Source organism: Emydura macquarii, unplaced genomic scaffold (assembly GCF_026122565.2).
Source record: "Emydura macquarii macquarii isolate MOO-44397 ecotype Brisbane River unplaced genomic scaffold, CSIRO-AGI_Emac_v2 contig_67, whole genome shotgun sequence".
Classification (NCBI taxonomy): domain Eukaryota; kingdom Metazoa; phylum Chordata; order Testudines; family Chelidae; genus Emydura; species Emydura macquarii.
Window position 1 is genome coordinate 716,391 of NW_027130204.1, and position 12,325 is coordinate 728,715.

Here is a 12,325-nt window from a genome sequence, read left to right on the forward strand (position 1 = left end):
TCCCACAAGCTCCTCTGAGCCCATGCATAGCTTAGCTCTTGTGGGCGCCATGCCTACGGCAGCCCCCCACATAGCAGAGCCAGGCAGTGTAAGTTCACGCAGACTCTCCCTCTATTAAGAGTTGGGTCTGGGGGCAGGAGGGAGACTCCAGAAGAGCCCAGGTCTGATTTCTTCCCAGCTCACCCAGTGTATAGCCCCATGGACCTGAAACCCTCCAGGGACCCCCATGAAGGGGCTTCTGTTAGTTCATGCCTCCGCACAAGGTGGGGGATTAGATAACCATGGACACTGACAGTTCTGCAAGGGTTCTTGTAAGCCCAGCGGCTGGGCTGCTGGCCCTGAGTGTTCTCAAAAGAACGCCCACGCATTTGAATTGCAAATCAGTAGGAGAAAGATTGGCCCCGTCATATATTGGAGCCTCTGTCTCTTGACTTTGCTTAGATGACACTTCCCCTTCTGTTACTCGGACCCCACCAAGAACTGGCATCTCACAAACAGCACCCCTCGTCTGGAGGACTCTTGTCTTTCACAATGTGAGTTTGATTTTGAACCTGTCGACACAGTCACTGGCCTTTCTTTTCCCCGCATTCTCATCTGGTGCTCGCAATAACCAGACAAACGTAAACCTCTAAAGGGACTGCTCCAGCTTTCATTTTATTGTGTAAAATGGAATTGGAGGGGTAGGGGGAAGAGGAGGGTGCACAAAAGAGGGTGGTTTGTTGCAAAAGGAAAAAAAAGGGGATTCTTTGGATGTACATTGGCAAAGGAATTCCTACCAGAGTGGAAATGACTTAAGCAGTAAAGCACACGGGCTGGATGTTCCTCCTTGGTGAACATGCTTAGCCTTTCATCTGTAAGGTCTACTTCATAGATTATTCCACGTACAAAACAAAACGTGTATTTTTATATGTACTTGTGTGTTATATCACACATACACACACACACACACACACACACATCCTATAACCCTACAACTCCCAATCCCTAAGGGGTTCACTTGCAATGGCCATGCATATATCTGTAGTATAAAAATGTATGCTGGCTGAGACTGCACTTTCCTTACTGGTGTGAGACTGGCCATGTGAGAAATATAAGGGTGAGATGCCTCTAAATGAAATCTGGCTGCTCACATGTATGTGTACTCAGCCAAGCATTGAGTAGCTGCGCCATTTTGCCTGGGTCCCTGGCTGCTTCCTATAGCTGCGCCGTCAGGCTGCCTATGCTTAAACAGGGCTCTTCTGCCAGGGAGGGGCATGGACAGCTATCATACTGCGGGGTGGCGGGGAGGCAGGCAAACTGAACATCACAGGTTCCTGTTTCCAACGGGTCTTCCAATGAGCAGTTTTGATTGATTTATCCCCAAAAAAAAGAGTCAAAATTCACCATACGATAGTTAAACTAGTCTTCGTAGAGGTCCGTCTGCCTTTCTCTCTCCTGCAGGGCATCTGCTATGGTAGGGCTGAAGGTCTCCTTTCTTCAGGCTAAGGTCGAGTCCCTGGTTGGTGGTGGGAGGCCCTTCATACGGGCCTATCCACAGCATACTGGCAGGGGCTCAGGTTGGAAGCTGCCGTCTGAACCGCCGGATAGGTGAAGCTGGCGTGGTGCTTGGCCTTCAGCCTCAAGCTGGCCAGGCTAGAATTGCACGTGTCCCTGTACACATAGGGGCTGGCAGTGGAGGCGTAAGGACAGGCACCGGAGGAAACGGCAGAGTTGAGGCTTGGGCTGTTGAGGTTGTTGATGTTTCCCAGGTTGTTGAGGCTGGAGCCGGGCACCCCTGTCACTGCTGACGGGACCATGGAGGAAGGCATAGTCATGGAGGCAATGGAACTCGGAGGGGAGAACATGGGCTGGGAGGAGAGGGGGCTGACATTCATGGAGTTGAAGAAGGGGAAGCTCTTGGCTGACAGGGGGCTGGTGGCAAGACCTTTGGTAGCCCAGTTGTTGTACGAATAGCCAGAATACATGTCGTCATACGGCTGCATCAGTCCATTGAACTGCGCTCCAAAACTGTTCTTACAAAGCTCGGCCTGTTGGTTCCTTTCTCGTTTCCTCCATTTGGCTCTGCGGTTCTTAAACCAGACCTGCAAGGGAAGAAGAGAGGGGCAGATTATTCCAGCTATTGCCTTTGTCAGTTATCCCGCCTTTTACCAATGGGGACATAAGGACAGCAGAGTATGAGTGGAGAAAGCTAGGCTGAAGTGAGCGAGGGGGCTGTAACTAGGCGTGATTAGATGGCATTAGCCAAAGGAAAAAGTAGCTGAATAGCAGGAAATGTGACTTCATAGTGGTATGGTAGGCTGTGTCATGGTCTTCCAAAAGGAGCTGGTGGAACCCCTGAAACCAGAACAGAGCACTGGTGCATACAGTACAGGGAGAGCCCTGGGGCTGACTAGAGACGGAAAAGGGCCTGCTAGGTCACCTAATGTCCATGATTTACAGCATAAATATAGTGCTGTATGTTTGGATACATACACTGTTTTCACAGAGTGGACTGGGCCCTACAGCAGTGGAAAATTCAGCAGACTCCATTGAAATCCTGCTTCTGATCTCTGTTAGTTTAGTCTGGTTCTCTATCTCTAGTGGAGATAACTGGAGATTCTCCGTGGGGATTTCCACCGGTGCAGACTCCCTCCTCGGCCGTTTGCGACCATGTGACCCACCTTGCCTTCCATTCTCAATCACACAACAAATGCAGCAGTTGCTTACATAGGAAAATATTAGGAAAATACTTTGTGTATTTTTAACTGTGATCTAGCAGCTAGAAACCGGTATCATATAACTTTGTAGATCTTCATAGACCATGAGCAAGTGCTCTGAGGTGCCCATTTCAAGATGGGCTGCACTAAGGGAATTCACACTTCTTTTTGTCCGTATCTCAAAATCAGTTTGATTGTTGTATTGGTAATCTTTTGTATTCATTAGAAGGTGATGAAAGATTGATTTTGCTGGGGATCTTTAAAGACAAATGACAAATGTAAAAATAACCCCATAGGAAATACATCTAAAAGTTGACTGAAGACTATTAATGGAACACTGTCAAAAATCCTGTTTGAAAATAATTTTTTCTTATATTACTAGTGATACCTCAGATTAAAGAATTTTACAGATATAATTTGTTTTGCTACTGACGCACTTTGCTTTCTTCTGACATTTCTGTCAGTATGGATGGTGAAACAACTGGTCCATTTCACTTTTGGGTTCTTATGCTGCAGACCAGTGTAGTTGTTTATTAGGGATTTAAACTACTTGACTAGTTCCCTCTCTGAGAATCATACTTCCAGTCCTGCCAACTCCAGGCATTCAAAATTCATAAGTCAGCACCCAAAAAAACATGTGTCTTAAAAATGATAATTTTGAAAAAAATGTCATTTTGTTAATTTTGGTTTTGGCCTGGCTTCTGACTCCGCCCCACCCCACCTCACCTTTGCGGGAAGCCACACATTTCCAACTTGTGTGGGATCATCTTGGGTTCAAAATTCAATCTTAAATACAAGCACAAAAATGCACCTTCCCTGTTTGCTGATCAGAGCAAATACCACCTACCCTCTTGTGTCACCTGGGGAGGGGGCCATCCCATCCTTCTCTACCTCCTCCCTAGCTAGACAGGGCAAGCAGCTGTCCCACACACATGTTCCCTTTTGTAGTATGCATGGTACTGAAGAAAGAGGGGCAGACTTCAGGGGGATCTAGTTTGTTTGTTTATACTGCTTAGAGCTTAGTAGAGTTCCCCCATATTTACCCTGACAAAGTGTAATTGGGTGTGGATCACTTGCCAGGATTATGGGGCATATCTCACTTAATCATTTCCCGGCTATTACAGGGGGCATTGGTGTACGTTGGTCCCTAATATTCCTTGCCTGTGGTGCATAATAATTTAGTCTCCTGTGGGCTGCAATGCTTTGGTCCAATTTCCATTGTTGGGTGTAGTGTGTGGGTGGTAGGTGGATGCGGGCCTGTGAGATACAGGCAGTCGGGTAGATGATCTGGTAGGCCCTTCTGGCCTTCCACTCTATGACTGTATTAAGTCTGGGGTGATCCCAAGGGCTCAGAGATGGACCCTGGGGTGAGGCTGCTATCACACAAACTATAGAGCCGCAGATAACACTGGCCTCTCAGTCTGCTCAATATAGATCTCTTTCTGACAACGCTGGCTGCCTGCTGCATCCCCTTCGCTTTCGTACACACCATGTTCTCTTGCCCTGCCACCCATGGGCATTTTCATCCACTAGCCCTGCTGTCCTTTGACTCCTAATACAGCTTCCTGCCCTGTTATAGAGTCATAGAATCATAGAATATTGGAGTTGGAAGGGACCTCAGGAGGTCATCTAGTCCAACCCCCTGCTCAAAGCAGGACTAACCTCAGCTATATCATCCCAACCAGGGCTTTGTCAAGCCTCAGCTTAAAAACCTCTAAGGATGGAGATTCCACCAGCTCCCTAGGTAACCTATTCCAGTGCTTTACCACCCTCCTAGTAAAAAACTTTTTCCTAATGTCCAACCTAGACCTCCCGCCCTGCAACTTGAGACCATTGCTCCTTGTTCTGTCATCTGCCACCACCGAGAACAGCCTAGCCCCATCCTCCCTGGAACCCCCTTTCAGGTAGTTAAAGGCCGCTATCAAATCCCCCCTCACTCTTCTCTTTTGCAGACTAAACAAGCCCAGTTCCCTCAGCCTCTCCTCATAAGTCCTGTGCTCCAGCCCCTAATCATTTTTGTTGCCCTCCGCTGGACTCTCTCCAACTTGTCCACATCCTTTTTGTAGTGGGGGGCCCAAAACTGGACACAATATTCTAAATGCGGCCTCACCAATGCCAAATAGAGGGGAATAATCACTTCCCGTGACCTGCTGGCAATGCCCCTCCTAATGCAGCCCAATATGCTATTAGCCTTCTTGACAACCAGGGCACACTGCTAACTCATATCCAGCTTTTTATCCACCATTACCCCCAGGTCCCTTTCTGCAGAGCTGCTGCCCAGTTCGTCGGTCCCCAGTCTATAGCTGTGCATGGGATTCTTCCTTCCTAAGTGGAGGACTCTGCACTTTTCTTTGTTGAACCTCATTAGATTTCTTTTGGCCCAATCCTCCAGTTTGTTTAGGTCACTCTGTATCCTATCCCTACCTTGCAGGGTATCTACCACTCCCCCCAGCTTAGTGTCATCCGCAAACTTGCTGAGGGTGCAATCTACCCCATCCTCCAGATCATTAATAAAGATGTTGAACAAAACCGGCCCCAGGACCGACCCCTGGGGAACTCCGCTTGTGACCGGTTGCCAGCTAGACATGGAGCCATTGATCACTACTCACTCTCTCCTCCACCCGCCCACTGCCCCATTCCCAGCACCTCCACAGTTTCCTGGCTCTTACCTGTAGTCACCATGTGAAGGCCAAGTATATCTGCACTGCGATTAAAAACCCATGGCTGGACTGTGCCAGGTGACTTGGGCTCGTGGGGCTCTGGCTAAGGGGCTAGTTAACTGCAGTGTAGATATTCAGGCTCAGGCCTGCAAGGAGGGAGGGTCCCAGCGCTCGGGATGCAACCAGAGCAGGAAGGTCTACAGTGCAATTAACCAGCACCTTAGCCCAAGCCCAGCCAGCAGCCAGTGTCTAACTGAGTGTAGACACACCCAAAGGACGACCCTTTCCCCTCAGAGCATGGCTTCCGCCCCACTGGTAATTATGAGACATGGGGGCCAGCTTTGCTGTGGGCAATCTCCTACGCCTACACACGTGCGCAAGGGGCATGTTGACCAACTTGCTGAGGGCAGCCTGCACTGGGAACGGGGGGCCCTTTTGGAGAAAGGTACCATTTTGTGAGAGGAAGTCAGAAATTTGTACGACCATTTTTAAAAAAAGAAAATCCCAACAACCTAAATGTCATGAGACTCAGACTAAAATCAGGAGAGCTGGCAACGTTTCCCTTTAAAATGGGACACGCTTGCTTTTCTGGGAACGTATTCTTGCCAGCAAAGAGAAGCCCAAAACCGCCGTAGCAGGACAGGAAAAATAAAGAGGGGGAACAGTAGGAAGGGAGGGGAATAGACAAGGGAAGGGCAAGAACATGGGGCATAGGCAGGGCAAGCATCGAGGGGATGAGAAGATAGGGAGATGAAGGGGGCATGGATAAGGGTGGTGGTGTTAATCTGTATTTACAGTAGCACCTCATCCCAACTGAGATCAGAGCCCTGTTGTGCTGGGTGCCGTTAGTGTCACCTAGCAAGACAGGCCTGCCCCAAACAGCTGGCAGTCCAAAGAGCGAAGATAAAGGATGGAGGGCAGCGGGGCATAAAGTGTGCCCAGTGGAAAGGGGGTGCAGACCTGCAAACGAAATTTCAGGTACATCTACACTACAGCAGCTGTGCCACTGTAGCACAGTAATATGGATGCTTCCTCCAGTGACAGAAGGGATTTTCCCGTCGCTGTAGTTAATCCGCCTCTCCAAGAGGTGGTAGCGAGGTGGATGGAAAAGCTTGTCCATCACCCTTGATGTATCTACACCAGGGGCTAGGCTGAGCTAATTTTAGGGGTAGCCCCAACCTTCTACAACTCTAGCCATGTCATTGAGAGGCGTACATGTCAGCCCTGGGAAAACCCCTACTGATTGGCTGCTCTTGCCCAGGAGGTGGGGCAGTGGGGAATGTCGCCAATCAGAGCTGCTGCAGGAAGCAGACATGGTTCTTATAAGTGGGGAATGGTCCCTGGGGAGCAGAAATTGACCAGCTCCACTCCCCCATCTGCCAACCTCCTCCCCTTCCTGCAACATCTAGCCTGGGAAAGGAGCGGGGGGTCTGCCGCAGCTCCCCCAAGCCTGGGGGGTGGGGCGGTGGAGAACTCAAGGAGCTGCAGGAGGAGAAGAGATGAGGCTGGCGGGAGCAGCACTGATTTGGGGCAGGCAGCTGTGATGTCACTTCCATTTTCATAGGAAAGGGTAAATCGTCCCTCTCCACTTTTTCCAGACTGTGGCCAGGCCCGCGCCCGGCCCATTGGGCAATGCTGTCCCAGGGCAGAGGAAGGAATGAGACTCAGCGCAATGGACAGGGAAGAGGAATGGGGGACTAGGATTGAGGAGGAGGAGGAGGAGGGTGGAACAAGGCCTGGGCTAGGGATGAGGGGTAATGGGGTAGAAAGGCAAGGGGCAAAAGAGGGGGTTGGCAGTGTTGGGGGGCACAGGGGTCAGGATGGTGAGGCGGAGGAGGGGGGGGTGTTTCCCAAGCTGAGTAATGGCATCACCTCCGTATTGGGTTAAATTTCTCCCCCATAGCAGCACTGGACAACTCCTCTCCTGCACTCTGGCTCCCAGGGAGTGCCGGTTTTATGCTGAGCGGGAGGAAGGTGGGCAGGTCTCCACCTGGGCAGGAGCCTGCCACCTAATTAATCATTCCCAAGGAAACCCAGTGAGATTTCCCTCCCGCTCAGAACCCTGCCAGATCGATGGCTCTGGGGAGCCTGCCCTGAATCCCACATGGCAGCCTACAGGGGGTCTGCAACTGGGGCCTGTGGGGCACCGGGGGCAGGGTTGGGTGGACTCTGTGCTGGAGAAGCCCCTGGTAACCTCAGCTCTCTTTTAGAGGCAGGTTCTGGGTTGCTTTGATGGCTTGCTGCAGAGTTGGTCTTGGGTTGATTCCCCTCCTCCCGCAGAGACTGTGGGGTGGGAGATTGGCATTAAGAGCCGTACTCGAACGCGTGCCTCCGTCAGGTTGGTCCAGACGGCTATCTCCTCCCTGGTGCTCATGTCTGGATAGCGGTTCCTCTGGAAGGTGGCTTCCAGTTCCTGGAGCTGCTGGCTGGTGAAATGAGTCCGCTGCCTCCGCTGCTTCTTCTTCAAGGAGCCATCCTCAGGGTTGGAGTCATCCGTCTGGTTCTGCTGAGACTTCTCGGTGTCTGTGAAAAGCAAAGGCCAGCAAATCATCACAATGCAGCCCTGGGACTCTGGCACATGCCTGACTCCCAAGATGGCAGCTTCCCCAAATCCCACCCAGCTCGTGGGCTGGGATGCCCCTCCTTTTCATTACCTTGGTGCCCCCTGCTCTAGGCTTCTGGCCTGCACCTCTGTGTCCCCTCTCATTCCTGGTGTATGTCATAATCCAAGCACACACTTCGCATACGTGAAAGCCACCTGTCTTCCCTCCCTAACACTGCCAGCTGTGGTAACTGGGTCGGACGTCAGGGGCAGGCAGCATCCTATTACACTAAGCTCCTCTTCTCTCACCAGCCCAGACTTACAGCCACCCACCTCTAGGCATAGGAGGAGCCAAAAACCTACTCCTTGTCTACACACAGGTCGCACTGGTTTAACTTAAAGCCTGTTTTAAACTGATGTGAGGGTTTCCATTTGAGTGGCTTATTGCAATTTAGCTCAAATGTGCTCCTGACTGACAAACTAAATTGATACAAGGCTGGTTTAAATAGAGTTTCAAGTGTTCACTTAATGTTTCTTATACTGACTTAACTAAAAGAGTTTTCAGTCATGCCATTAGTTAACCTGGGGCACTTTTACATCTAGACAAGCCCCCAGAGACTAAAAATAAAAAGTACAAATTGCAGAAAAAATGCCAAATGAGAAAGAAAATGGACAAAAGAGTCGGTGGGAGCCACGTGTCAGAAACATTAGTCAGTCATGTCATTTACTGCATTTCTGGAAAGCACTTGGATTCTGGGGTGATGGTTGCAGTATAAGAGCCAGAATAGAACAGAATGGTCAGGCCCTGGATTGAGGGAACAGCAGAGGCAAGAGGTGAGGGGAGCCAATCTGCCAGTGATCACAATCAGTGGAAGCCACAAATGGAAGTAATGTCTTTTCCCATGACATTCTATTACATTTTCCTTTCCGTTTAACAGGCACATCTTGGCCTCCCTTGAACTTTTGTTATGGTAAACTGCCAGGTGCTGAAATATTTTCCCCCACCAGCCCCGCCCCATCCCCTCTGACCCCACTCCATAGCCTTGTCCCTGACAAGTGAATATTCTTTCCCATCTCTACTCAGTGACCATCTAGAAATCCCTTCTATTGGATTCATAGGTGAGAAGGGACCACAGTGATCATTTAGGCTGATCTCCTGTATAGCACAGGCCATAGGACTGCCCCAAAATAATTCCAAGAGCAGATCTTTGAGAAAAACATCCAGTCTTGATTTTAAAATGGTCAGTGATGGAGAATCCACCATGATCCTTGGTAAATTGTTCCAGTGGCTAATTACTCTCACCAGTAAAAATTGCACTTTCCTGTCTGAATTTGTCTAGCTTCAACTGCCAGCCATTAGATCATGTTAGACACAAGAAATCATTAGAAATACCTACATGGGGAACAAACATTTAATAGACTGTAATCAAGTCACCCCTTTAACCTTCTCTTGGTTAGACTCAAGGTGCTCAACCTATTTAGCTTATCGCTAGAAGGCAGGTTTTCTAATCCTTTAATCATTCTCAAGGTTCTTCTCTAAACTCTCTCCAATTTATCAATATCCTTCTTGAATTGTGGACGCCAGAACTGGACACGATATTCCAGCCGTGGTCGCAGCAGCACCAAATATATTGGTAAAATAACCTCTCTGCTCCCACTTGGGATTCCCGTTTATGCATCCCAGGATCACATTAGCGCTTTAGGCTGCAGCATCATAAAGGAAGCTCCTGTTCTGCTGGTTATCCACCAGGACCCCCAAATCTTTTTCAGAGTCACTGCTTCCCAGGGTAGAGCCCCCAGCCTGTCAGTGGCCTACATTCTTTGTTCCTAGATGTGCATATTTATATTTAGCTGTAAACCCTAGCATTCACACTCATCTCCAGTGAAGATAAAGCAGTTCAAAAATACAAAATATTTTAGAATTGTAAATCTCTTTATATCCTATAGGTGCATCATTATACTAGCCTTAAAGACAAAAGAATTTACAATCCCAGCAGCCATATTCTGCCCTGCATAGAAGTCAGTGGGACTACATGCCTTTGAATCAGGACAGAATTTGAATGCAAAAGTGCATCTGTTGAGAGCCAACATAGTGTTTTAATCATGTGTGGGGATAATATCCACCTCATGGAGTAACAAACATTATGAGGAGGAAAAAGCTGTATACATTAAAAATCTTCTAGTATGAGCAAAGATAGCCTAGAGAGACCACATAACCAATGATAAAATATTGGAGCTGATAGGAACTCTGCAACCACTAGTTTGAGATCTTATGAAAAGAAAGATGTGATTTGTAGGGCACATTTTAAGATGTTCAGTGGGTGACCTATGTTTATGGGCGCCAGAGGGGAAAGTTGATGGCAGAAGAACATGATGCAGAAAAAGAGGATCTTTGAGGGACGAGGTGCTGTCCTGGGTGGATCAAAAGGACAATCCATCCACAAAGCGATTAGCAGAGGATCGTTCACCATGGGCTACCTCGGTTGCAAAGCTTCAGTGATGGAGAGGCCACATAAGAAGAAGATGAGCAATAAAGATAATATTCAGTTATAGGCTGGAGAAAGACATTTCTGGGGGGAAATAAATAAATAATCATGGCTTTATCCCCTCTTTTATCTAGAATTAAAAACCCAGTTTTCCACTGAATCCTTGACACCTCCCTCCTTCCCCCCCCCCCCCCCCGGCTTTTGTTTTTTAAATAGAAAATTTTCAACCAACCCTAACTATAACTGATCATAACACAATTGAATTGGAGGAGGAATCGTAACAAAAACTAGCACTGCAACTAAATTTCAGATGTGGGGGATTAAAAAAGATGCTAGTCAAGGCACAACAAACTTAGCATAGAGGTTACTTATCTACCTGTATCTTTAGCTATCTATCTAATTACCGAAAAATGGGAAGGCAGGAAGAAATACAGTGTGATATAATGACAAGGTAACAAAGATTATTCAAATTAAATGAATAACCGTCAGAAAATGGAAATTCAGCCCAACAGGAAGAAGTATATTGACTACGGCTGGTAAAATGTAAGAAGGAAATTAAGAAGGTTTAAGAAGGAATTTGAAGGGCAAATAGCCAAGGATACGAACTGCTAACAAAAATTTCTTTAATTATAGATGCAGCAGGAAACCTGTGAGAAAAATCAGTGAACTAGTGAACTAGTGAACTGAACTAGTAGAGAATAAAGAGAGCAACTAAGGAAGGTAAGGACACTGCAAGGAACTCAAATAATTTCTTTGCAGGCTCTACCACTGAGGATAGATGGGGGAAAGAGGGCAATAGGGGTTTTTAAGGAGCCCACTGAGCCAATAGATTCTCTTCTTGCATGGGAACTAAATTGGGTCTACCTTTCTATCCTTCTTCATTTAGAACATAAACACTGCCATGCTAGGTCAGACCAATGGTCCATCTAGCCCAGTATCCTGTCTTTCAACAGTGCCAGGTGCTTCAGAGGGAATGAACAGAACAGGTCATCATCAAGTGATCCATCCTATTGCCTATTCCCAGCTTCCGGCAAACAGAGGCGAGGGACACTTCAGATCACCGTTTTCCATCCCTGTCCATCCTGGCTAATAGCCATTAATGGACCTATCCTCCATGAACTTATCTAGTTCTTTTTTGAACCCCATTATAGTCTTGGCCTTCGCAACATCCTGTGGCAAAGAGTTCCACAGGTTGACTGTGCGTTGTGTGAAGAAATACTTCCTTTTGTTTGTTTTAAACATGCTGGATATTAATTTCATTTAGTGACCCCTAGTTCTTGCGTTATGAGAAGGAGTAAATAACACTTCCTTATTTACTTTCTCCATTCCAGTCATGATTTTATAGACCTCTATCATATCCCCTCTTAGTCATCTCTTTTCCAAGCTGAAAAGTCCCAGTCTTATTGATCGCTCCTCATATAGAAGCTGTTCCATACCCCTAATAATTTTTGTTGCCCTTTTCTGTACCTTTTCCAATTCCAATATATCTTTTTTGAGTTGGGAGTGACCAGATCTGCAGACAGTATTCAAGATGGGGGCATACCAGGGATTTATAAAGAAACAGAAAATATCATATTGCCTTATTCTGTATCCCTTTCCTAATGATTCCCAACATTGTTAGCTTTTTTGACTGCCGCTGCACGTTGAGTGGATGTTTTCAGAGAATTATGCAGAATGACTCCAAGATCTTTCTTGAGTGGTAATAGCTAATTTGGACCCCATCATTGTATATGCATAGTTGGGATTATGTTTTCCAATGTGCATTACTTTGCATTTATCTACATTGAATTTATTCTGCCATTTTGTTGCTCAGTCACCCAGTTTTGTGAGATTCCTTTGTAACTCTTTGCAGGCTGCTTTAGGCTTAAATATCTTGAGTAGTTTTGTATCATCTACAAATTTTGCCACCTCACTCTTTGCCCCTTTTTCCAGGTTATTTAT

The 12,325-nt window shown here is 47.4% G+C and overlaps 1 protein-coding gene across 1 annotated transcript in view; it reads right to left on the bottom strand.

The window, feature by feature from the left end:
- Window positions 1–632: 632 nt before the first annotated feature.
- The window catches only part of PITX3 (paired like homeodomain 3), a 40,889-nt gene continuing 29,196 nt past the window's right edge, over window positions 633–12,325 (bottom strand). The window contains exons 3-4 of the mRNA XM_067536596.1: window positions 7,674–7,879; window positions 633–2,081 (exon numbers count right to left, since the gene is read on the bottom strand). Of these exons, the coding sequence (XP_067392697.1) occupies window positions 1,518–2,081; window positions 7,674–7,879 (770 nt within the window). The 3' untranslated portion in view covers window positions 633–1,517. The remainder of the gene's footprint in view (window positions 2,082–7,673; window positions 7,880–12,325) is intronic.